Genomic DNA, 25,644 nt, shown 5'->3' with positions numbered 1-25,644 from the left:
TGGGATGTTTATGTGACATATTTCTTTTTTTTTTAATGAAATATGCAATTAGGGGTGTCAATTTCGGGTCACTAGTCGGTTTCGGGTCGCAGCACTATTTGGGTCAACCCGAACCCGAACCATTTTTACAAACGAGTCGATTTTTTGGATTCGAACCCGACTCGCTTCGGGTCCGGGTCAACCCGACATGATCCAAATGACCCGGGACATGAAAAAATTGCTAGTTTTCGTGTCAAAAACATGTCAATCTATGCTTTTTGGATAAAAAATGAGTCAATCTCGGGTTTCCGGATCAAACTGGTTTTCGGGTAAAAAAATGGATCAATTTCATATCAAAGGGTCAACCCAAATCCAACCCGATTTTTGAAACATGTCAAATTGTTGAACCCAAAATCAAACCCGTTTCGGGTCCGGGTTGACCATAACCCAAAATTTTCAGGTTGGATTCGAGTCGGATTTTCGGTTCGTGACTGATTTTGACACCCCTATATGCGATGAAATAAATAAAAAGATTAACATGAGCAATATATTATTTATTTTTTATGATAGTTATATGTTTAAGATAATATGAACTGAATTATTTTATTTTATTTTATTTTATGGGTTTCAAACAAACCCCGATCTGTTCCAAGAACAAATCATGCGTCACTTCCAGTTAACAGAATGGCCCATAAATCACAGAAGATCTTCCCTCAGAACTGGGAGGCATACCTGTGACCAGCACAGACCAAGAAGACGACAACCCGCAGATCTCCATCAATCTCACACAAATCATCACTCCTTAACTAATCAAACATCAAACACCTCAACTATTTACACTATCTCACAAAACTTGCACGGATTTGATCGATCAGATTAAGGCGATCCTTTCATCTTTGTTCCAATTGCCTTTTTTCAGCAGGCGGCGTTCACCATCTCGATGTATCGCTGCTCGGATTCCTGTCGCTGAATCCGCCGCTGCTCGTAATGCGTCCTGATGAACGCCTCCGCTCGCCCGAACAGTTCCTCCCTTCCCACTGAAATCCGCCGAAATGTCTCCGACTTCCGAAACTTCGGCTCCAGAGTCGCCGCCGGCGATCCCTCGCGATCGCGGCCGCACCTCTCCCAGGTATCGCTCTTCCTCATCCGAGGCCGCGCCGCAGCTTCAACTTCCGCGGCGCTCTTTGTGACGATAGCCTTCCAGGTCGCATCCATGCTGTCGTGCGACTCATCGAGGTCCGTTTCGCCGGAATTGGGTGGATCTGGGACGGAACCCGGCGGATCCGGGTCTGGATCCGGTGGATCCGGCAGTGAATCAGGGGAATCCAAAATGGATGCAGCCGTCGGATGGACGGCGTCGGGGATATCCAGTTCCTTCGATATATATTGGATTTCTTCTTCATTTTGCTCTTGAGGGTGATAGTTGTGTGGGTGAAGCTTCCAGATGACGATGATTATGAAATGAACAGTGATGAAGAGGTACGAGGGGGAGAGCCAGGCAAAGGCGAGGGTTCTGATTCGAGGTAGGGAGGAAGATAAGAGATCGGCGGAATAGGGCACGGCGGTTGAAGCGAGAATGATTGCGGTGGAGGCTATTCCGACGAGGAGGAAGGCTGTTCTCGCTGCGGCAATTATTGTCGTCCTGAGCTCTCTTGTTACAAGGCTTCGGTCGGAGATAGCCATATGAGCGAGAAGTGAGAGAATGGAAAGGAGAGATCAGAACTCAGAAGGGAGAGACACCATTGCCGATGAGCGAGAAGCTTAGAGAGAGAGAGAGACTGAGAAGTTGAAACTTGGGTGGTTCGAATAGTGCGGTTATTATATAGAAGGGAAGGAGTAAAGTTGGGGAATAAATAGGGATTAAAGAAGAAATTTGGTTTTGTTGCAGGCTACGGCGGAGGGGACCGCATTGAGGTAGGCTAGGCGGCGGGCCGACGATTTCTTTTTTTTTTTTAAATAAAATTTGGAGCCAAGCCTGTAAATTAAGGCAAATGTAATTATACCATTGAACCTCCTCTAAATTAGAGAAAAAAAAAAAGAGAAGTAAAATTTTTAAACAAAGGGTTGCTTAAGCATTCCTAGGACAAAGCCGATTGCTCAAAAATAGGAACTTTTATTACGTCCGGTGTAAGGACATAGAGGAACGTTCGGTTGGAAGCAAAATCCCGCCAAGAAACTCGGTATTTGCTTGATACATCTAGGTATTATTTGATATTAATGAGGAATACCGCTCTTTGAAGACCTATACCGAGTTATACCGAGCTGTACCGAGAAATACCGAGTTGTACCGAGTTTTTCCCCGCCAAAAAACTCGGTATTTGCTTGATACATCTAGGTATTATTTGATATTAATGAGGAATACCGCTCTTTGAAGACCTATACCGAGTTATACCGAGCTGTACCGAGAAATACCGAGTTGTACCGAGTTTTTCCTAGAAAAACTCGGTACAACTTTTGTATAACTCGGTATTTCTCGGTTTAGCTCGGTATAACTCGGTATTGGGTCTTCAAATAATGGTATTCCTCGTTATTGTTTGGTATTGCTAGGTATTTGCTCGGTACAACTCGTTTTTTGGCGGGATTTGGCCTCCGACCGGATGTTCCTCTGCGTTCGGTCGTAGGACGTAATAATTGTTCCATAAATAGGCACCGCAAGCACACCCGCACGGACATGTCCACGGAAAAATTTAGGAAGAGTCCAGTGGTTATCAATAATGTAACAATTAACATCATGATGAACTAGTATGATAGGGGAAGAGATATCTGCTAAAGCTTTGCCTTTATACCATGGGTCTCAATTCATAGAGAAGTTGCAGAATTCTCGATTTTATGGTCAGTAGTGCATATGAGTTTCGAGGCCTTGGAAGCATTAAGAGGAGGTGGCTTCAAAGGAGAAAGGTATTTAATTTTAAGCCAAGAACTGATGATGGAATTCTGATTATATAACCAACAAATAAAGGAGCAAATAGCAGCATAATAAAGTGAATCAATGAAAGGAATACCCAATCCCCCATGTTGCTTAGGAATAGCAATAAAGTTCCGAGCAATTAAATGTAGTTTAAACCGAAACCTTGAGCAAAGTCTAGAGAATTTTTTAGGCATGCTTTAGGTATAATGGCTCATCCTATCCAATAGGCAATAGTAAATTTTAAGAACTGAACCCTATCTGCAAAAGAAAGAAACTTAACTTTCCAAATATTAAGTAGAGTAGAAATTTTACTCAAGAGCGACCGACGATTTAAAAATAGGCAATTATGTGGAAATAAAATACGATTTTGTTTAGACAATTAGGTCAATTAATTCAAATTCATACATGCATTATATATATAATACTCAAATCTAAGGTCTTTTAGTTGGTAGCCAAAACTCTCAACCAATAAATCAAGGTGAACTTTGAAATATGGTAAATTTTATTTTATTATTTTATGTTATTTTGTTGAATTGGTTCAATATTTGAGTGTTGTTCTGATGGCTCAGTACAAATGAGTCAAGCGAAGCCCAATTTACTCTCGATTTGACTTTGAACTTAATTCTATGAGTTTGAGTCAGTCATGAGACATCTTATTTAATTTTTGTACTAGAAGGCCGCTTTAAAAAGTAGAAAGAAAGCAGTCTCAAACGAAACCTTGGCACGACTTCCTTACTTCTTCTTGAAGCAGCTTTCTAGTATAAAAATTTGTATGCTAAAAAACTGCTTCAAAAATCAATAAAAAAGACTTCCCAAATGAACCCTAAGACTTTATTTAGGACGTTTTTCTTGTTGTTTCTTTAAACAGTTTTTTAATAGAAAAATTAAAATTTTTGCATTAAAAAACTATTTTAAAAAATACTATATAATTTTGTTGTTGGAGATGGAGATAAAAATCATTAGAACTATTAATGATTTGATGAAAATAAAATAAAGAAATGAGTGGGTAACCATAGTAGGAACCTAAGTGCATAATTCGTTTCCAGCAGCATGTTCACCTGTCCGCTGTGATCACTGTGATCTTAATCATCTCCTGTCTTTTCCTATTATTGCAACACTTTTAACTGTGCTGTGAGTTTTTATTTATGTAAAAAAGAAAATCAATAATTTTTAATATACGGGCTAAGCCCAAAATTTTTCAAAAAAAAAAGAAAATCAATAATTCTGAGATGACTTTGTATTATATTTAGATTTATTATTTTTTTAAAATTCACATTAAAATTAGTGCAATTTAAAAACTTGTCAAACCGAGGTCGAGTTAATATTTTTAAGATAAATATAATGGTAGGCTGCCACACAAAATAAGATAAATTTATATTTATGTTTTTAAGTAATATTATAATATTTAAATAATACTCTGATTTTTTATGAGTTCATTTTTGTTAGACATAAAAATTAAACTTGTTGCAGGCTAGAATATACGCGGCAATAGAGTTAGTAAATTTCCGTCTCAACGTTGTACAAGTATCCAGCACACAAACATAAAAGAAATGGAAACACCAGGATTTTTACGTGGAAACCCTGAAAGGGAAAAACTACGGGGCTTTGCCCAGTTGAAATAGTTCCACTAGTGTTTTGTTTGAAATACAGGAGGCTGACTCATCCACAAAATTAGGACGATCAGATTACAATGAATCTCTTCTAAATTGAGATTCAGTTACAAAGTTCAGCAGAGTTCTAGAGTCGTTCCGAAGTTAAGTAGAATTATGGCGTCACTTGGGCGCCCGGAAAAATTCCGGCGTACTCGGGCGTCGGGCAGAACTCCGGCGGTGGTCGAGGAGGAGTTATTCCCTCCTATCCTTCTCTTCTATTCTTCTCTTCTTCTTCTCCTCTTCTTGCTTGGGTCCCCTCTCATGAGATTAATGAGGGGTCTATTCATAGATTTTCTAGAGTGGCATACATTGTAAATAGGTGTGAGATCAGGAGCAAATAGGGAGTGGTCGAATGGATGGTTGATATTGAATCCCTTGACCGTGCACCGTTCGTCAGACATTTGAAGGTCTTAATGATGTCAGAATTCGGCGATCTTGGGCTCGTTGGATTTGTCTTGTCGAGCCGTTCGATTTGATTATAAGCTCGTTAAAATCAGAGACCGTTTGGTAACTCAAATTATGGTTTGAACTTTCCAACAGCACTGCAGGTGCTTGATTTGGGCTCATTTGGGCTCGGATTGAGTTGAATTTGTGTCGTTGGGTTCGTATTTTTGAGACGCTCAGTTTGACTATAAGCCCGTTGAAATCGGAGTTCAGGTGCTCCCATTTTTAATTTTTGAAGTTTCCGGCTTGATTTTGCCTCGAGATTCGTGCTCGATCAAAATAATTTTTTTTTTAGAATATATCAAAACTTAACATATAATTTTATTATTATTGTTGAATTCATATTTGAATGTCAGCAACACTTAAGACTTTGTTGGTGATACCAACAAAGACTCTATAGAAGAATATGAGATGTGAGAGAGAGAGAGAGGAGCTCCAGGTATTATACTCTCAATGCAAAAAGACAAAAAGTAGTTCAAAATGTTGACATTAGCTGAATTTTCAAACCGGTCAATTTTTGGAATCTGAATTCGACCAATTTATCAAATAAGTTGATCATAATTCGAAATTTTCGGGTATTCAACATTTTATCATGCAATTATCATGGTTGTAAAGAAGGAATTAAGAGCTCAAAAGGGAACCAAAGACCCAAACATAATAAATTTTTTATTTATTTAGGCTTCATTTGGGATGGCATTTTTACTACTGCATCTTGAAGCGGCTTTCTAGTATAAAATTTTGTAATTTTTTACTAAAAAGCTGTTTTAAGAAGCAGGAAGAAAGCCGTCCCAAACGAAGCCTTAGACTTAACTCAAAATCATAATCATGCTTAATGTTAACTAATTAGCCTGATTTTTCTGACTCAATCAGATTTTTTACTCATCTAATTACATTAGAAAGCTGATTACTTAAACAAACAAATCACTAAATAATTGCATTATTACTCTCTAATCAGCAATAATTAGATGCTCTTACATTGCTGAAAGAACACCACCAATAGGGCTCTAAAGAATGTTAAAAACAAAATTAAAGGATGATTAGGTTCATTAGAGAAGGTATGATTAGCCAAAAGTCTGCATTAGAAACAAAATTAGAGCCAATAAGCTCTATCCACCATGCAATAAGATAGTTTTATAGGCTTAAACATTTATGATAATGAGGAATTAAATAAAGGGAATGTCTCACAACAACCATTCCCTCTTAATTTGTATACAATATTTGTATTGTAAAAGGTGACAAGACCAATTAAAAATGAATATAGGCATGTTACCCTTCCTCCCTCCTATATAATGCTTTCACTTAAAAATAAAAGGGCCCACAATATAATAAATTAATTAAGTGCTATATTTCACTACTTCAATTATCAATTATTGTAATAAAAATAATACCTAATTATCCCATTTACCTTCTCTACTTCTATAGCACTAAGGTCACACCTTTTTTTATTCGTTTCTTTTTTGTTCGGGACTTCGATTGTGGTCCTCACCTCACGTAGTGAGATAAATGTTTAATAATAAAAGACGATGAAGCACTGTTCATAGGCCAGTGAAAATCCCGGTTGACCTAGCATGCAACCAACACCAATTTACACGGGCCAACACTTGTGGCTTTCACTGCTTGCCAAGGGATTCGAACCAGGGACCTAGGGTTTGCCCAGCCTGTTGCTGTTCTTGTTTAGGGTTTTGATCCCAATGTTGCGAGAAATCCAATACATAGTGGAAATGAGAACAAGTTAGGCTTGATTTGGGACGGCTTTTTACTATTCTTAAAGCAACATTCAAATACAAAAATTTCTTGAACTAGAAATTTATGTAATGTAAAACTGTTTTAGAAAGCAGTAAGAAAACCGTCCCAAATGACGCCTTAGTAGCCTCCATAATAATTTAGGCTTTTTTTTTATACCTAATTGGTGTTGAAATTTTGGAAGAACTTTTTCTCATTGGTAAAAGCATACAATCATTGTAATTAATAAAGTTTTATCTTATTATGGTTATTTATTGTAGTTAATTAATAAAGTTTTAGGGGTGGTGGATGTAGCTATCAGCCTCTAAGTAGCCAATTGGTTGAAAAATACTATTTCCATAAATTTGAAACAATTATTTTATGAATTTTTATAAAATTATTTTTGGTTAATCGTCTAACCATTAAAATTTTAAACGGTCAACTCTATTGGTTTTATGGTCTCGAGAGCTTCAAAATATTATATATAATTATTTTTTTTTATTTTTTTTATATTATTATTATTATTATTATTAAATAATAAATATACTTAATCATCTTTATTCTTTTATTCTTCCTCTTATAATTTTGATTTTATTTGCAAATAAATTACGGTCTAAAGTATTAGTGAAAAATTTTGACAAAAAATTTGAAAATTTTAAATTGTGCCCCTATTAAAATTTTTTTGCTTCACCACTACTAATGCAAGCTCCCCGAATATATATGAATTACTTGATTTTAACTTAAAGAAAATAAAAAAAAGGTGAAAATATTTACTATAAAATTTATGAAAATAATAATAAAATAGTAAGATAAAAAAATTAAATCGGAAAAGATAAAATAACAATTTTCTTAATAAATACAATTATTTTATTGATAAAAAAATAAATTCATGAAGATATTTAAAATAACAAAATCTATAAAAGAAATAAAAAATTGCTATCCTTTTCATTATACTTCTTATGAATTCGAACAAGAAAAGTTTATATAAACAAAAACAAAAATTTAATTATCAGCTTCATATGGAATGATAATCAAGATAAATAAAATCAAAATGGACAAGGTGACAAAAAAATAGCATCTTATCCACCTTCTATATAAAACCAGCTAGTTCAAAGAGGTCGATTTACCTCCATAATTAACTTAGATTTCGTTTAAGATAGCTTTCTTACTGCTTCTTAAAGCAGCTTTCTAGTACAAAATTTTTAATTTTTTACTATAAAGCAACTATAAAAAGCAATAAAAAAGCCGTCACAAACAAAACCTTAGTATGACAATATTTTAACTTGGCAGCTTTTGAGCCAATTAAGATAAATTTTACATCATAAATTTATATAATAGAAATATTATATGCTAATTTTTAAAGCTTATTCTACAAAATATTAACTATTTTTAAAACTCCTAATAGATTAGTAAAAGCTTAATCCATATATATTCTTTTTACAATAAACAAAAAGCTTATAGTCATAAAGGGTTTGAGGGTTATGAATTGATTTGTATATAAGGAATTCAAAATTGAAAAAAGAAAAAAGTAAGTGACATTTGAATTTAAAAAAAAAAAACATTCAGACCAATTAAAATAAACTCACATATACATCACATACGTAAGATTCGAACCCAAAACCACTTGATTGATAATTAAAGCTCTCAACCAATAAACCAATGTGAACTACGTACATTTAAAATTTCGTAGTTTATTTCACAATTATCTTAAAATATTAATTAATTTCATCTATTCAGCCTAATATTAATACTGAATTTTATGAAATTGCGAGTTTCTGAAACTTCGAGAACATTCATTTATTGCATAAAGGCTTCTACCAATAAGAAAATAGATGTGACAATTTTTTGATTACTATCCTATTTATAAATTCTTCAAATTTGATCAAGTGAGCAATGAGCTTTGTAGACCTGTGGTCCTTTCTATTTTGCCATGGTTGGTGGAAGGATTAATCTAGAAGGTGAAAGAAACAAAGCTTAGGCTGCAAGGTAAAAAAAGAATATATTAAAATATTCTGATATAAATACATTAACATAAAATTTAAAATTAATATAACTTAATATAATTTTTTTTTCTAGCTAAAAAGTTTGTACCTTTTCACTACCTAATGGGCCCACAAAAAAGGCCATTATTATTTAGTTTTTTTCAAGTGAGAATTTTGAATCCTTGGCCATCATTGTTAGTCTTATCTTAATTATTTAGATTTATTTTTGTGAATACCTAAAAAATATGGATTTTCTTTTACCTAAAAAAGAGTAAAAATAAAAACAATAAACATTTTTTCATCCACAAACAACCAAATAGACCCTAACGGACCCTAAGTAAAATACAACTAGGGGTGTCAATTCAGGTCAACGAGTCGGGTTCAAACTGACCTGGCACTATTCGAGTCAACCCGAACCCGGATCAGGTTTCCAGACCCGAACACGACCCGATTTGAGTCTGGCAACCCAACCCGACACGAATGACCCGAAGTTGACCTAAAATTGCTAGTTTTCGGGTCAAAATCGGGTCAATCTTCAATTTTCGGGTCAAAATCGGGTAAAAAACAGGTCAATCTCGAGTTTCCGAGTCAAATAGGAGTTTTCGTGTCAATTTCGGGTTGCTAGGTCAACCCGAACCCGACCCAATTTTTAAAACGGGTTGATTTGTTGAACACAAACCCGACCCGTTTTGGGTCCAGGTTGACCCTAACCCGAATTTTTCCAGGTCAGGTTTGGGTCATGTAAAAAATTGACACCTCTGCATACAACTACAACATCAAGCCTTTATCCCATTGCCTAAGGTCGACTATGAATCTATTTTCTCTATTGTGTCCTAAGAAATTATCATTTAAATATAATAAGAAAAAATATTTCTAATACTTTCTAATCGAATCTTTTTTAGATGTACTTTTATCTTTCTTAATATAAATCAGATCTAATACATCTACTCTCCTAATCGAGTCATCGAAAGGTCAATATTTCATAATCATACTTTAATTGATCTTAAATAATTTTATCGAATACCCATCTTACTAATTTCATTTTTATCAAACCGAACTTAGCTTTCCATGACTCCTTTATTTCTAATGCTCGAATTCATTACAATAACATCAATTTAATTATAATTTTATAAATATTAAGAAGTCTAAAAAAATCTTCTTATTACATAATAATCCCAATATACTTCTCAATTTTAAGTACTTAAACAAATAAGATGCATAATCACAAATTCTGAATCAAATGAATCTAAGAACTAAAATAATAGACTTTAAGTCAAGGTAATTATTTAATAAAAGACCAAAGAATTGTTCGCTCTGTGCCCACCACACAGTGGGGGCGAATTATTACGTCCGGTGGCCGGACCGTCTGGACACCAATCTAGATGTGCCACGTCACCCGGATACACTGGGCCCCGAGTGTATCTGGATGACGTGGCGCATCTGGATTGATGTCCAGATGAATCTGGACACCGAACGTAATAATTTTCCCACAGTGGGAGGGTTGATTATCTTTAATCTAGTTTGTTTCCACGCTAAATTCCCTTAACTTTTTTTCCCCCAAAACAATTGAGGGAATTAAGCCTGGAAACAAACTAAATTAAAGACAAGCAATCCTCCCACTGATTTATTAACTCATGCTTAAAGCTTGGATTGAAATAAACCTGACAAATGAGCCAGACCTATCCAAACTAAACTCAATTCAAGCTATATCAAATCGAGCTCGATGCTTAATCAATATATCAGCAATTATTCTATAGGTAAAAAGACACTTTTCCACATGAACTTTTTTTTTTGGCTTAATTTTCAATCAAATAACATCTAATTGAATAAAACAAAAACTTTCATGCTAATCTTCATATATATACACTAAAAGTTTAGAAAATGTATAGCCAATTTCAAATAAATTCATTTTGTAACTATGATGAAGCTCCGAATCATTTTAAAGAGATTAAAGTTTTGTTTGAGACGGCTTTCTTATTTCTTCTTACAGCCGTTTTAAGAAGCAGTAAAAAAACCGTCCCAAACAAAGAGTTTTTTATTACTTTTTAAAGTAGCTTTTTAATACAAGAAAAATTAAAACTAAAATTTTTTGTACTAGAAAACTGTTTTAGAGAACAATAAGAAACCTTTCTCAAACGAAGTCTAAACTAGATGACTAGGCCAAGCATAAATTGTGATTAGGTCAAGCCATTCTACAATTAGGCAAGGCTTGGCCGGAGATTAAACCAGATGACCTTTTTAGGCTGATTCTCCCTGAACCGGCCCAAGGGCCAGTTCTTTATTACAGGAGGCGGACAAATCGCCCCCTTGAGAGCGCTGCCCAAGCCTAGTGGGCCCACTAGGCAGGCCAATTAGGAAAGAAGAGGGGGTAGCTAGGAGTGGGAGGAAAAAGTTTGAATCCGAAGTTTGAAATTAGGGAAGTAGGAATTAAATAGGAAGAGTTGTCCCTGAACCGACCCAACCGGCCCAAGGGCCAGTTCTTTATTACAGGAGGCGGACAAATCGCCCCCTTGAGAGCGCTGCCCAAGCCTAGTGGGCCCACTAGGCAGGCCAATTAGGAAAGAAGAGGGGGTAGCTAGGAGTGGGAGGAAAAAGTTTGAATCCGAAGTTTGAAATTAGGGAAGTAGGAATTAAATAGGAAGAGTTGTTTAGGGTTAGGGTTATGCATATTTTGGTGGTTGTTTTTGAAAGTTCTTGTCTTGGAGTCTTGGGCACTAGATTTCTTCTAAGGATTGGGAGAGAAGATCCTCCTCTCGAATTGAGGATCAATTGTATCTTGTTTGTTTCTTTGTTCATTTGATTTCCGTCAATTAAAAGGTGCTGTTTTTGCTGAATTTTTCAATCTGAATCTTGTTTGTTTGTTGTTTTCTTCTCTTATCAGGGATTACTTGGATTTCTCAAGTATTTCCTAACAGACTTCAGGCTAATCTTAAGCCATGTTCAAATCAACTAGCAATATAGTCTACACCTTACATTCCTATTGCCCCTCCCAACTTTACTGTAAATGCAAGACAACTGACTTCCAGCAAGATTTGCATTAGTTGGCATGATATCATGAAATGAAAAAAAACATGTTTTCAAGGAATTGAGACAAAAGGCATCGTTATGAACAGATTTTACATTCTTGAAATAGGATAATATCTCCTATAGTAGAAAGAACAACAAAATTTGAGCAGCATTTGAATGATCAACTTACTTGGAAATTGCCGTTTCTATATGAGATAACAAAACTGACCCATCAGCTTTGAATTTGATTACTGGGTCTGGAAAATGTTCTGAATCATCTTTCGAGGACAGTCCCTCGCAGCAGATTCCAGCTCGGATATTTCGTCGGAGCTCAGACGCCAACCGAGGGAGCCCAAATTCTCCTCTGCTTGCCTGACTGACTTCACTCCAGGAATTGGGATGGTTCCTTTGCAGATGCACCAGTTTATTGCAACCTGTAATGGAAAAGATCAGTCATCCTACAAATTTATGATCTATTTTATGAATCCTCAATCTACATTCATGATGGGAAGAATAAAGTGGGAGAAGGTTTTCCATGATAGAAATGTTACACTACACATAGACATGAAAGCAGATTTATCATAATAACTGCAAATCCATCATAGTAATCACAAATTCAAGGAGTTATTACAAAAAATTAAAATCTGGGTCTATGCCTGGAAGCTTATAATTTGTAATGATGATAATTATGGTATGGTATTTATATCACTAATAATTCATTCCAGCTGTGCTAAAAGTGGGGTTACATCTATTATAGGCAAATCTTTCTGCACTACTTCCATTCATATTATATATTGTCAATTCCTCTTTTAATTTTAATCCCTCGGCGCTAACTCTATTCACTCATCTTAAGCATCAATTTTCTATCCCTTGTTGTAGATGTCTATGTAACGAGAAATTATTAGATACGGTCACCGGACTGTCCAAAGGCGAATCAAGATGCGTCATGTCACCCAATACGCAACACCGGTACACAACAAAATAGTGACATTGCGTGTCCCGATTCGCCTCTGGACAACATCCAATAACGGCACGTAATAATTTCTCCTATGTAACAGAGTGCTAATCAAAGGAAACCAAATTTGGGCCTGATATTTTTTTTGTCAAAATCATTTTTAGCCCCAAAGCTTAAGCCTATAGGTAAGATTCAACCACATAATATTTCTAATCAAAATATTTTCAAGTATAGGATATAGAACTAAACTTAACATTCTCATATGCCTTAATAGTTTAAACCAGCTAAACTTAATTTTTTGATAATTTATCATTAATAGCTACTATTCCTACCATTCCTTTCATATAATCATTTCCCTAACATATCCTTTCATTTAAGGATGAGTAGATGATAAATACGTTTGTCATATAGATGATAGGAAAACATGACTTCCATTTAAAAATTTCAAACAATATTCAAAACGCATTCATAGCATATGATCAAGTTCAGCTCAAACTTGAAATAAAGGTTGCATAAGTTTAACAAGTGCATAGAATTAGTACTTGTGACATGGTCTTATCCCTCCTTTGTGCAATCCCTCTAAGAGAATGGAGTAAACGATCCAGCCGTGGAAGAATCTGGCGAAATAGTACAGCCCTGCAATAGAAAATGCTGAAAATATGAGAAAAATCTGAGTATTAATCAACATTGGCGTAAAAACTTATTCTGAAGCATGAATGAAATCTAATTACCTTGGCCCTCTAGGCAGCTTGGAAGCAGAGTATTTCCCAGTGAGCATACCAAGTCCCAGAGGACTATATGATATTAGTTGGATTCCTAACGAATCACATAGTGCTTTCAGTTCTATTTGATCATCGCCAAAGCTAAGCAATGAAAATTGAATCTGCGATTAGGAATTTAAATATATAAATTACAAACTGAGAATCCAAGAGCAAGAAGAAGGTGAACGAGCTAAAAAGGTAGGCAGAAAAAATGCAGCACCTGAGCAGAGCATAAAGGAACACCTCGAGACTTCAGGTAATCATGAATTTTGAGAAGCTGCTTAGGCCCATAGTTGCTAACACCAACTGCACGAACTAGACCCTGTACATACTTCCAATATCAACTATTAATTCTTGTTTGTTACAGGAGTGATGAAATAAAGATCATCTAATGGCACAAATGCAAAAAAGAAAATTAGGGTAAATTACATTTTTTTCCTTTTTATCTTTTGGACTTTGAGCGACATAGTCCCTTGATTTTTCACTACCAGAAGGGGTGTCTCCATATTCAAACGATGCGTGTTTAGATCCACTAGAAGACATGTTAGCCATTACTAAGCAATGAATCAAATGTCACCTTGAATGGCCTAGGCTCAGTCCAATGTCACATAACCTTCCAGTATATGGAGGTTATGTTTAAGTTCTGAAGAGCATATCTATTTATGTCATTATCATCATAAAGCTATTTACAATTATTTGGGGCTTCAGCATTATGATTTTCTTTCGTCATTCTCCCATTGAGTGTTCCTGTAAGTGTTTACTATATTTTGCATCCACAACTTCTAGTTGATAACAATATTGCATTACTACCTTTCAAACTAAGCCTTTATTCACTATTGCTGTTTTAGAGTATTGGAGCTGACCTTTGTTGTGCGTGTTCATCTCTACCATTTATTAGAAATAACCTTGTTAATCCTAGCCATCCAGCTGTAGTAATCACTATCTTAATGTAACTAAGATCTCATTTAATACAAGCTTTTATTCTGCAGATGAATCAATTGTAATGAAATATAGTATGAAGACAAGCATCTTCTACATCTCTAGCTTTCTTATACTGTTCTTCTTCTTCTCTATTTATTGAAATATCAATGCAGAAAACTAACATGATATGAGAGCCCATAAGCCCTACAGCATGGGTTTTATAGCTAATCCAGTAATCTCTCTTCATGACAAATTATGTTGCTTCTATTACCAATTAGGACGGTTCACGGTTCATAATGGGAGAAAATCCCATACCTTTCTAACTCTTTTTTTTTTTTTTTTTATGGCAAGCATCAAGAGTATTATTTATATTTAATTAACTACCGAGAATCACCCTAGTCGGAGATCTCAACTTCTTAAGCTTTTTCGGGCCAATGGATTTGAAGGATTATTAGGTGGTGACATTCCTTATCCATGAAAACTATCCCCCTAATGCAGATGGATCGCCAACAGAAAAACCTCAATACAACCTCTGGATACTGGTAGATCAAAATCTTGCAAATGCTATTTACTCTCTCATTTTAACTTCTTTTCTTCCTTACATCCTCAATATTCTTACAGCAAAATTTTGAAAACTATTGATAAAGGAGGCTGCATTCTACAATCCAATCAAGGATTATTCAGCTTAAAAATGAATTACATATTATTTCTATGAAGGTTAGGTCGATGAATCAATATATATAGGATATAAAGGAAAACGTGGATGCCATAAAAGCTGTCGAATACTACTTAGACCGTAAACATCATTCTTTACACATTGAATGACCTGACACCATCGTATCAAACTTCAAGACTGCTACTTGTGCAAACCTCCATCCCTTAAGTCTTCATGATTTGTATTCATTATTATATAGTAAAGAAACCAATTCTAACTCAATAATCTTATGCTCACATGGCGTTAGCTGATCCCCGTGGACGTGGTCATCCTCAATTTCTAAAAAGAGTTTACTAAGCTCTAACAAAGAACGTCATTCATCTCATACACCTAGTATAGGCAAATCAGCCTTTGCATCCATTGAATGTCAAATATGCTTCAAACTCAGTCACTTGATCTCACACCGTTGGTATAGGATTGATCTTTATAATTAGCCAAACAGAGATTGATCACAGCTCAATCCACTCCTGATTGAACTTTGGACACTAAAGCTACGTCCCATTTGACAGCTAATCTCAACCAATTATCTAATCCTTAGAATTACCATGGCAGCTAAAAAGTTATCATAGGTAATGGAGAAACTCTACCTATAAACTTCAGACAATGTCTATTCCCAACTCCCACTCATAAGCTATATCTATCGCAACTATTCACATTCCGAAACTTTCTCATAATCTACTTTCCATTAACAAACTCATTGTTGATAATTGATGTCTATTTCCTTTGACTCATCTAGTTTCAAGACCAAGGCTCTCGCAACTAAAGCTACACTACTTCAAGGTCCTAGTTTTCACTAACTGTATCCTGTGTCGTTTTATTCCCAATTTTCTCCGGGCTCAAAAAATCATACACTCCAAGCAACTTCTTCAACCCCTATTTTCTGGCATCATAGGCTCGATCACCCACAGAACAACATCTGCTTTATCTATTTCACTTTCTCTTATTCCAAATTTAAGTCCTTTGTTTGAGTGATTTTCATGCAATTCACATAAATTGGTTAAAATGTATCATATCCCCTTCGCTACTTGCAGTAGTTCTCCTTTTTAACCCATTCACAATAATGTTTGGGATCCATCCTCAATTTATCAAACCAAGGTTATCAATATTATATATTATTTTGGAAGATTTCTCAAGATATTATCAGGTGTATCCAATGAAATACAAAACTAAAATTACAACAATATTCCTCCCATTTAAATATCTTATTGAGCACCAATACAATCATAACATAAAACAATTTTGTACTGATGGTGGATATAAATATAGCAATATCATTTTTCTACATCATCTTGCTCAATTCAGCATTGTTCATTAACCAAACTATTCCTACAATTGTTGAACGCAAGCATCATCATATTATTGAAACTATACATACTATCATGGTCGAGGCCAATAGACCTCATTATCTCTACGTTGACACACTCCTAGCTATAGTTTATAATGCTTCCCACAATACAGACAGTGTCTTGCCTCATCACACACACCTTCCTATTCTCATCATAAATTTGTTTATGCCTTTGTTATCCTTGGATCCACCCAAATTCAACCACTAAACTTCTTCCAAAAGTTTGCACATGTGTATTTATTAGGTACGCCATGAACTCCAATGGGTACAATGTTTTAATTTAGTCGACCAAAAAAATATGTGACCAAACATATTCAATTTAACAAGCATGTTCATCGCCTTAAATAGATGTCAAACCCAACTCAATACTCTATTCCCCAGCTCTAAGTCCACATTTCCTCTCACAGTTGTCCGATTCACCAATCTTCTCTCCCAATCATCACCTTTGATACATAACGCTCGACATCAAGCAATTCTAATCTATAAATTTCAACCAGCGCTCCAATATCCCACACAAAGAATCAAATGTCGTGTTCTACTTCACCTACTATGCCATCTCCATTTGAACATTATGTGCCCAACATGCAAATTCCTGAACCGCAACATCTCAATCCTATACTATCAATTCATCCAATGCAAACCAAATTCAAAATTGGCACTTAAAAACATAAATAAATTCTCAACCTTACTAATCATACTACTCCAATTCAAGGCCGGAGTTGTTTTCTCTATGACTTTCAAGCATGCTTACTGGCATAAAGTCATGCCTAATGAATTACATGCCCTATAAAAATAGGGAACATGGATTCTTCATTTCAAAATATCTTAGGTAAACAAATGGATAGGTAAAACCAAAATTAACACCGATGATATCATTGCTTGGCATAAAACAAGGCTTGTTGCTCTACAATATAAATAAGAGTAAGGTCTTGATTGTACGGACACCTTTAATCAGGTTGCCAAAAAGTCAACCTTCTAAATTCTTCCAACGGTTTCCCTTTCACCACAAAATGGATAATTACACAAATTGATATATCCAATGCCATTCCTCCATGGTAATCTTCAAGAGAGATTTTATATATATCAACCACAAGGTTTCATTGATAGAGAATCACATGTTTTTCTTTTGAGGAATGCTCTTTATCGGCTTAAACAATTTCCTTGACAATGGTTTTCCACACTTTCTAATAATCTCTAACAATAGACTTCAAATTCAAAGCTACAAATCCATCTTTGATTCTCTACAATTATAATAACACAAGCATATTATAATTTAAGTTGATGATATCCTCCTTGAAAGAAATAATCTCAACTCTATTTCAGGACTAATTCACAATCTACAACAACACTTCACAATGGGCATTATGGGATAGCTATCTTATTTCTTTGGTATCACTATTTCCAAAACAGCCTATGGCTTGCATCTTAATCAAAATAGTATGCATTGGATATTCTATTAAGAGTTGGAATGGCCAATTGCAAACTAATAAAAAAATTTAATCCTTTCAAAATCGAGCCTCTAATGATTCAAACCTTCCCTTCGCCAATACTACTATGTATTGACACTTGTAGGCTCATTCCAATACATTACCATCACCTAACCAGACTTGTCATTTGTTGTTAATCATCTTTGTCAACATATGCATCATCTATTGAACTTACGCTTTCAACAATTAAAATATTTGCTCTGATACGTGCAGGGCACTTTACATCATGGCCTTGCAATGTATCATAGTTTTCTTCAGCTCACAGCCTACTTAGGCTTTGATTGGGTCAACAACTCCACGGACTGCAAATCTGTACCTTCCCAAGTAATACCCCAATTTTATGACGTGTCAAAAAGAAAATAATTGCAGTTTGACCATTCAGAAAAGTCGGATATAGGGAACCACAGCTACTACTAATCTAATGTGGCTCAGAAGTCTAGTACATGACTTTGACTTTTCTAAAAATTCTCTAATACCATTGCATAATGACAATGTATTTGCTCTTACTTCAGCAAACAATTCAATGTTTCATGCAATAACCAAATACATTAAAATAGAATGTCATTTCAACCAAGTGTGAAACAAATCATATGACATACTATTCACCATATTGCTTCCTAAGACCAACTAGCTAATCTCTTTATCAAATATCTTCTAACCAATAAATTTGCTACAATGTGGGCATGCTCCACGAGTTCCTCAACTTGAGGGGAGCTGTATGGATTCATCTCTACTATTCACTTAAGACAACCTAGTTAATCCTAGCCATCCAATTGTAGAAATCAGTATCTTAATGTAACTAACTAATGTCTTATTTAGTATTTGCTTTTTTTCGGTAGATAAATCAATTGTAATGATATATATTATCAATAAATAAAAATGTCTTCTACATTTCACTAGCGCTCTTCTATTGTTCTTCTTGTTCTCTGTTTGCTAAAATATGAATACAGAAAACTAACACTAGTCACATAAACTTTGGCATATTTTCTATCTAATCCTTCTGCGTTATTTCTATTGACTAGATAATATTTTTAATGATGACAACAAAATGGACATAAGAACAAAGAATAAGTTCCCAAAGAAAAAGAGGATTTCATCACGGTGGGGAAAATTCTATCTACCATATTCTGAGTGGTATAAAACATAATTTATGCTAATAGAAGATGGCGAGGAGGTGACATTATGTTAGGTTAAGTGCTGAATTTTTCTGGTCTTATATGCAATTTAGAACAACAAGCCTCAATCAATTGAAGTAAGAAGCCGATGGCAATCACTCGAAAGAAGCAAGTAATAAAACTTTTTGGACAGATGTCAATGAAATATAAATGGATCAAGTAATACAACCTTCTCATACATTGCAACAAGTCCATCCCATAAAGCCAATTCCTGCAAAGGAGCATAGTTTGCAGTTGACCAATGCAGTTGTCCTACTCCAATTTGGTCAAGTTGCATGCGATTCAAGGAAGACCTGTCAAAATGATTAAGAAACATATAGTAGCAGAAGAAGAAACTCACTATCAAGAGAAACTTTGAAGGACGCTAGGCAACAAAGGACGCCATTTTTACTTGTGCACGTGCTTTTTTATTTTTTGAAAGGCATTTTGAGAGGATGGTAAATGGGTTATGTGCTCAAAAGGTAATCAGTAGATACTTGCAGGCTCTAAGAAATTGTCCAGATGTGAGGCGCCAAGGGTATGCAGCAAACTTTGTAGCAATTACAATGTTATCTCGAACTTTATCTGTTCCTGTAAAACAGTGAAGTTAACAAGGAGCACCAAAGAGAGTTGTATTTAGGTCAAAAAAGGAATCAAATAATCCATCACTAGAAAATTTCAAGTAATAAACACAATCATCAGTCTTCTCCCAAATCGTTTAACATTTTGAATTCTTCAGCAAGACCCACTATTCTTAAGATTTACAGTCAGGATTAATAATAAGTTAACTGAAACGTTCTAAACAACAAAGCATATTGCTCTATGTTGCTGTCAAAAAATATGATGAATGTGAGTTACAAGAATATTTTAGATTGAGGAGCTACTTTGAGCGGTATGAATCATGGAAAGCATGTCAGAACGAAATTCTATCAAAAAATTAGAAAGAAAAAAAAAAGATGAAGGAAGAGAATGACAGTCCTCCAAGATGAAGCCTTGACTTTCGCCTCTTCTATTTAGTTGGAAGATAGCAACTAGTTATGCTCCACTTTCTCTATTAGCCACATATTGGTGGAAGACTAAATAATGTATTCATCCACTAGTAACAGCAGGGACATCAACTGATTGGTGCCACACAGCACAAATCGAGCGGTCAGATTTGTCAATTGGATAAAACGCCACTGATAGGATGAGGGTCATTCATGTTCCATCCTCATATAAACAATCATGGTCGTGATACATGTCATGAGACCAAGGATAATTCATGTATTGGGCCTTCCATGACTTGGTGACCACATAAGTATTTGGCTCTTATTCGCTCTTACTCACTCTTGCTCATTCTTATTCTCAAAGCCTTGGTTTTCAACATCATATGCTTCTCAAAGTTCTAGGTTTGAGCTTAACTTCAGAACCCTGAAGGTTACAGCAACTCTTATGACAGGCTTCTCAAAAAGCTTCAAAAGAAAGTTCTTATGCAAAACTCATCAAATCAAATAATAGCGGTGATTACATTTTAGCCCAACATCAATTCCCATTATTTCAAAGCATATTTATTGACAGAATACGGTTTGAAACAATCCAACTTATAATTCACTCCAAGATTTGTTATTAAGTTCACCACCCACCCCTATATGGCTAGATAATAGTCTTAAAGCCTCAAGCCTTATTTTGAAACTAAACTATGCATAATGAAGGTTGCATAGATTATTTACAATTGACCTCTCATGGATGGCCTAAAAAGGTAGCTCCAAGGCACCACTTGTCAAATCAAATAGAAGTAGCAAATTTTAACCATACACAATTTCCTTTATTTCAAAGCTTATTTTACTGAAGTAATAGAGTTTAAAACAATCCTACTTCTCGTTGGACTTCAAGGATTTTTTATCAAGTTCATCTATCACCCCTCTATAGCTAGATGATGGTTTTCAAGCCTTTAGCTTTATTCTAGGATGCAATTGAACTTAAAACCCATAGGGCTTTTTCCACAATCTAGAAATTTGACTCACTACTCTTCTTATTCTCAAATTCCCTAAACCTTAAAGTGGGATTACTAATTGGAGAGAGACAAATAAAGTTATGAAGTTGGTTCCCCCTCCCCAAACAAGGTGGTGTTGTACCAATATGTTTTCTTTCCTAGCAACATAAATAGGGAAGTACCCCTATCCCATGTTATGCTTGTCAAATTAAGCTCTAATCCGTGCGAGGGTTATTATTAAAAACTTTAGGAAGTAAGCAAATAATGATAAATGTCAATTTTATTTTTATTGAGTTACATGATTTGCTTAAAATGGGTGGCAAAAGCATCTACATCTCTTTCTGTGTTCGCACCATACTTAGCATCTTTAGTGGTTGATAGCCCTCAAGACACAATTTTTTCTACAAGTTATTTAATGTGATTGACACTCATAGTGTGTCAGTTTCTCTACTTGAATTGTCCAAGTTAATGAATAAGCCGCAAGTTGAGGCTAAAATTGTTATTATTCCAACTCTTTTTAAAGGGTGGGTTAGCTGGTTCTCTTTCCATCACTTCTCCTGATGTTAAGGTGGGACACTTAGAATGGTTGGCAAATGACTTTTTGCATGCTTAGCAAATTCTTCAAGAGAGGTTGCAGAGGATGCAAGTGCTATTATCTTTGCATACCCTTTGGTGATCGGAGCCAAATCCTCCTCTATGACATGGTTCACAATGTCTTGAGGTAAGGGTCCTCTTGGACTTCTAGGATTTTTTATAAAGTTCATCAAACACCCCTCTATAGCCAAATTATGGTTTTGAAGCCTTGAGATTTATTCTAGGATGCAATTGCACTTATTGACAATGGATCCTTAAGACTTCATCCACATTCTTCTTATTATCCAATTCCCTAAACCTCAAAGTGGGATCACTAATTAAGGGGAGACAAATAAAGTTATGAAGTTTGGTGCCCCTACCCAAACAAGGTGGAGTACCAATTTGATATTTTTCCATGCAACGATTCCTCCATTATCTTAAAACAAAGACTAAATGTTGGTATTATGACCCTTATCAGCTCTAATCGATCATTTGACATCTCCTCAAGAGTGTTGAGGCGTGCTTTCCTAGCCGTCTAATCCAATACCATCTCTTAGGTACTTCCTCTTCCCTCCTCCCAACATGATTATCGGTTTAGTAATCAATTAATCATGGTTGGCTAGTCTGGCTCACGAGAAGAAATTAGGCCAGGTTAGGATACCCGCCTGCATCACTGTTAATTAGTCAGCCAGGGATTAAAAAGGTCACTCTCCTGCTCTGCTGCCCCCGACCTATGGTTGCTGCCCTTGTTGTTTGAGGTCACTCCATTGTTGATTCCCGATCTTTCCTGCAGACATATCTCAAAAAGAGCACAAAATATTGACATTAGTAATATGTCATTTGTTAGGTCGAAATTCAGTCGAAAAAGAAGTGAAAAATAAGAAGGGAATGGTAGCGCTTCAGGGCAATGACAGACAAGTCCTCAAAGGTTAAAGCAAACCTTTATACTCGCGAATGAATTTTCCCAGAAGCATCTCACTCCGCCCATTGAATCTTCCGGTTTCATAAGAATCCGCAGTATCAAAAAAATTGATCCCACTTCTCACAGCCAAATTGAATGTCTCTCGTAGAGAATCATCCATTTCTTCTTTATATCCCCACAGCAGCTGGTTACCCCAAGCCCATGTCCCAAATCCCATAGGAGAAACGGTTAATGGACCAATTTTGACCTAGAATTTTAAAAATATTTCAGCTACTCGAAAATAATTCAGTTCAGAGATAAATTAGTGGGTTTAATACTACCTTTTCCCAAGGCCAAAAGAGGGGCCCAAGTTGAGCAGGGAAGCGGAGAGAACATGTTAGAGTTCTACTGGAGCCGTGCGAGAAGAAGCGGCCGACGGCGCCGCCACGGGGGGAACGGAGGCCGCAGAACGGCGACTTAGGAGACGAAGAAACTGCAGCCATAAGAGCTGAATGAAGATGGCCAGAATTATTCGAGGAATAAGTAGTACGAAGATGATGTAATCTTTAAATACTGCTTTGTTACGCTAAATAAACATCTGACAGTTTGGCCGAGTGGTCTAAGGCGCCAGATTTAGGCTCTGGTCCGAAAGGGCGTGGGTTCAAATCCCACAGCTGTCAGAGGGTTCTTTTTTCCAGGCCTAATACAAAGAAATATTGAATAAAAGAATTTAATGATTGTGTAGTTAATATTTTGATAGGCTTATTTGTGTTTTTTTTTTTTTTTTTTTGGAAATTGCGGGCTTAGCTCAATGCCATTGATAAACTATAATCTCATAACTGCGTCTCTCTAATGATTTACTTTCGAGAGAGCAAGAAATGACAGGTTATTTGGTGGTATTATTAATAGTAATGCTACGATGGTTGCTAAAATCAGGAAAGCTGTTATGCTAAAAACTCATGGTTGGAAAAATTTTTGAATTCTGGAACTTGAATGCTTGGACCCGTACCTGGAACTGCTTGTTGCTGTCGTTGCTGCTGAATATGATCTTGCTATTTATGGGATACTGGAAGATTTTGTGGCCTAATCTGGTGGCCTGGCTATTAATTTTTGGAAGGACAATGATGAACGCTGATTTTTATCGGTCGCCCCTAGGATGGTCTTTTTGGCAATTAGGGGCTATGCTCAGTTCTGTCCCAGCCGCGATTTTGACCCTTTTCCGAGCTATTTGAGCATCAACATGAGTCCTTCATGGCTTCTTAGCCATTTTGTTTCCTTCTTTGAACTGTTTTTTCCTTTTCTTTAGAATCCATAATCTCATTTTGTTGTTTGAGATTTTTGGATTATAATTTTGCTTCTTTACTTGTAATTCTTTTTAGCAATGGAATGGGCGTTTGCCCCAAAAATCCTCAAAAAAAAAAAAAGTTACGTGTGAAAAAGAACAAAAGAGTACAAAACTGTGAGTAAGTTACAAAAGCAGCAGGAGCAAGAGCACCCAAAGATGCACAAAAGAAACATGTAATTCAAAAACTAAACCAATAACAAACATTGGAGGAGCAGAAAAATTTGGCTCAGCAATAGAAGATTGCCTCCTATAAACCGACCAAATCCCCCGGTTGCAAAAATCGTCATCTTAGAGAATAGTTGCAAAAATCACCATCTTAGAGTGTACAAAACTGAACCAATTTTGCTAGGCTTATTATAACAACTTTATTTTTTAAAATTTTAGAGTGAATCTTATAAGGAAGGATTGCCCGTTAAATTGATAATTGTCATAAAACCTTAATTAATATTTAAAATGATTTAATTAAAATTTAAGAGAATGATTTGTATATTAAAAAAATAATTATTACATCTAATATTGAATGGATGGTTAATATACTAAATTTAGGATAAATAAAGAATTTTAAATTAGAAAATAAAAAATCAATAAGTTGAAAATAGGAAAAATATGTCTCTATAATTTTTTAAATTTGAGGAGTGTTTTTAGAAATATACCATAAAGTTTGTTTTAGAATAAAAATATATTGATTTGAAAAAAATATAAGATGATAAGAAATACATTAAATATAAATTATACTGTCTAGTTGGGATGTAGTGGCAGCATCTAGTTGGCAAATTATGTTATCAACATGGGTAACATTGGAGCCACCATCCAATTTGGTGGGCTATAATTCCATGTAGCTATTGCAATGGTTGTTGTCGTCCTTGTGTACGCCATAGAATCTGAAGGGCCAATCAGGAGACCCCACTCTACCGAAGCTGTTGCACGTCGTGCGCATTTGTCAGCGCAGCGACCCATTGCCAGAACTGCTACATGTCATGGGCATCTGCAAGTGCAATGACATACTGCTTATGTATTTAAACGGCTTTCTCAACCAAAAGCCTAAGTTATGAAGAGGATCATAGCCAGAGGAAGGATCTCAATGGTGACTGTCAATATCACTATTTTGCCAACCGGATTATCTGCATCTAAAAAACACGACATTGAAGTCTCCTCATAAGCCAAGAAATCTATCACTTTCTTGAATGAAAATTTGAACGAAGTCAAGCAAAGATACTTAAATGTCTAAGACATTATTTATTTCATAAGAAATTCAAATGAAATTTTGAATTTATATTTTTAAATTTAAAATCTAAAATTAAAATTTTTTTCTGTTTTAAATTTTTTTAATTTTAAATATTTTCTTTGAATTTGGACATTTAGATTTTTTTTTTTTTTTTAGTTCCTTGCTAAGCTCTACTAGCCAACCCCTCTATTTTAGTTCTGAAAAATGCTTGAGAAGTGAGTTGGTTTTAATAACTCCATCTATTACAGCTACCAACTTATCCCACTCACTTATAATCTTTGAATTTTTAGGAAATAATATAGGCTTCCTTTCAAACAATTTTTTTATTGCTTTTTGAAGCAATTTTTTAACACAAAAATTAAAATTTTTATACTAAAAAATTATTTTAAAAAACAGCAATAAAGTCGTCCCAAACAAAGCCATAAACCTTACATAATCTCACATTTTATAATAAAAATCTTAGCATTTAGAATAAAAAAATGGAGAAGTTTTCTCCTTGGACTCTTCTTGGCTGCCAACCCAATGCTTGACATTCATCAACCCAATAACCAAACCTTATGAGATAACACATAAATGCAATTGACTCATCCATCTCTC

General features: G+C 35.3%; 2 protein-coding genes and 1 non-coding gene across 5 annotated transcripts; 1 reads left to right on the top strand and 2 right to left on the bottom strand.

Annotated features, from left to right (window-relative positions):
• Nucleotides 1–556: 556 nt before the first annotated feature.
• On the bottom strand, nucleotides 557–1,809 carry LOC110111620. The gene has a single exon (XM_020843568.2). It carries the CDS (start codon nucleotides 1,660–1,662, stop codon nucleotides 895–897), a length of 768 nt encoding a protein of 255 aa, XP_020699227.1. The 5' UTR covers nucleotides 1,663–1,809; the 3' UTR covers nucleotides 557–894.
• A 9,898-nt stretch (nucleotides 1,810–11,707) lies between these two features.
• LOC110111610 (pyridoxal reductase, chloroplastic) lies at nucleotides 11,708–22,993 on the bottom strand. Of its 3 annotated transcripts, none has more exons than XM_020843554.2 (8): nucleotides 22,819–22,993; nucleotides 22,517–22,745; nucleotides 19,529–19,622; nucleotides 19,222–19,345; nucleotides 13,630–13,731; nucleotides 13,380–13,531; nucleotides 13,191–13,284; nucleotides 11,708–12,127 (listed from the first exon to the last, which is right to left on the bottom strand). In XM_020843554.2, exons 1-8 carry the CDS (start codon nucleotides 22,978–22,980, stop codon nucleotides 11,942–11,944), a joined length of 1,143 nt encoding a protein of 380 aa, XP_020699213.1. In that variant the 5' UTR covers nucleotides 22,981–22,993; the 3' UTR covers nucleotides 11,708–11,941. The 3 variants fall into 3 exon arrangements, with proteins under 3 accessions (XP_020699213.1, XP_020699215.1, XP_028555796.1); XM_020843556.2 differs by having other exon boundaries at nucleotides 19,529–19,616; XM_028699963.1 differs by having other exon boundaries at nucleotides 22,517–22,682.
• An 84-nt stretch (nucleotides 22,994–23,077) lies between these two features.
• TRNAL-UAG lies at nucleotides 23,078–23,157 on the top strand. Its single transcript has one exon. It is a non-coding gene; the product is annotated as a tRNA-Leu (tRNA).
• The last annotated feature ends 2,487 nt before the right edge of the window (nucleotides 23,158–25,644 follow it).

Source organism: Dendrobium catenatum, unplaced genomic scaffold, assembly GCF_001605985.2.
Source record: "Dendrobium catenatum unplaced genomic scaffold, ASM160598v2 fragScaff_scaffold_1417, whole genome shotgun sequence".
NCBI classification, from domain to species: domain Eukaryota; kingdom Viridiplantae; phylum Streptophyta; class Magnoliopsida; order Asparagales; family Orchidaceae; genus Dendrobium; species Dendrobium catenatum.
The sequence above is the reverse complement of the archived record's forward strand: the minus strand, read 5'-3'. Positions and strand labels throughout refer to the sequence as shown.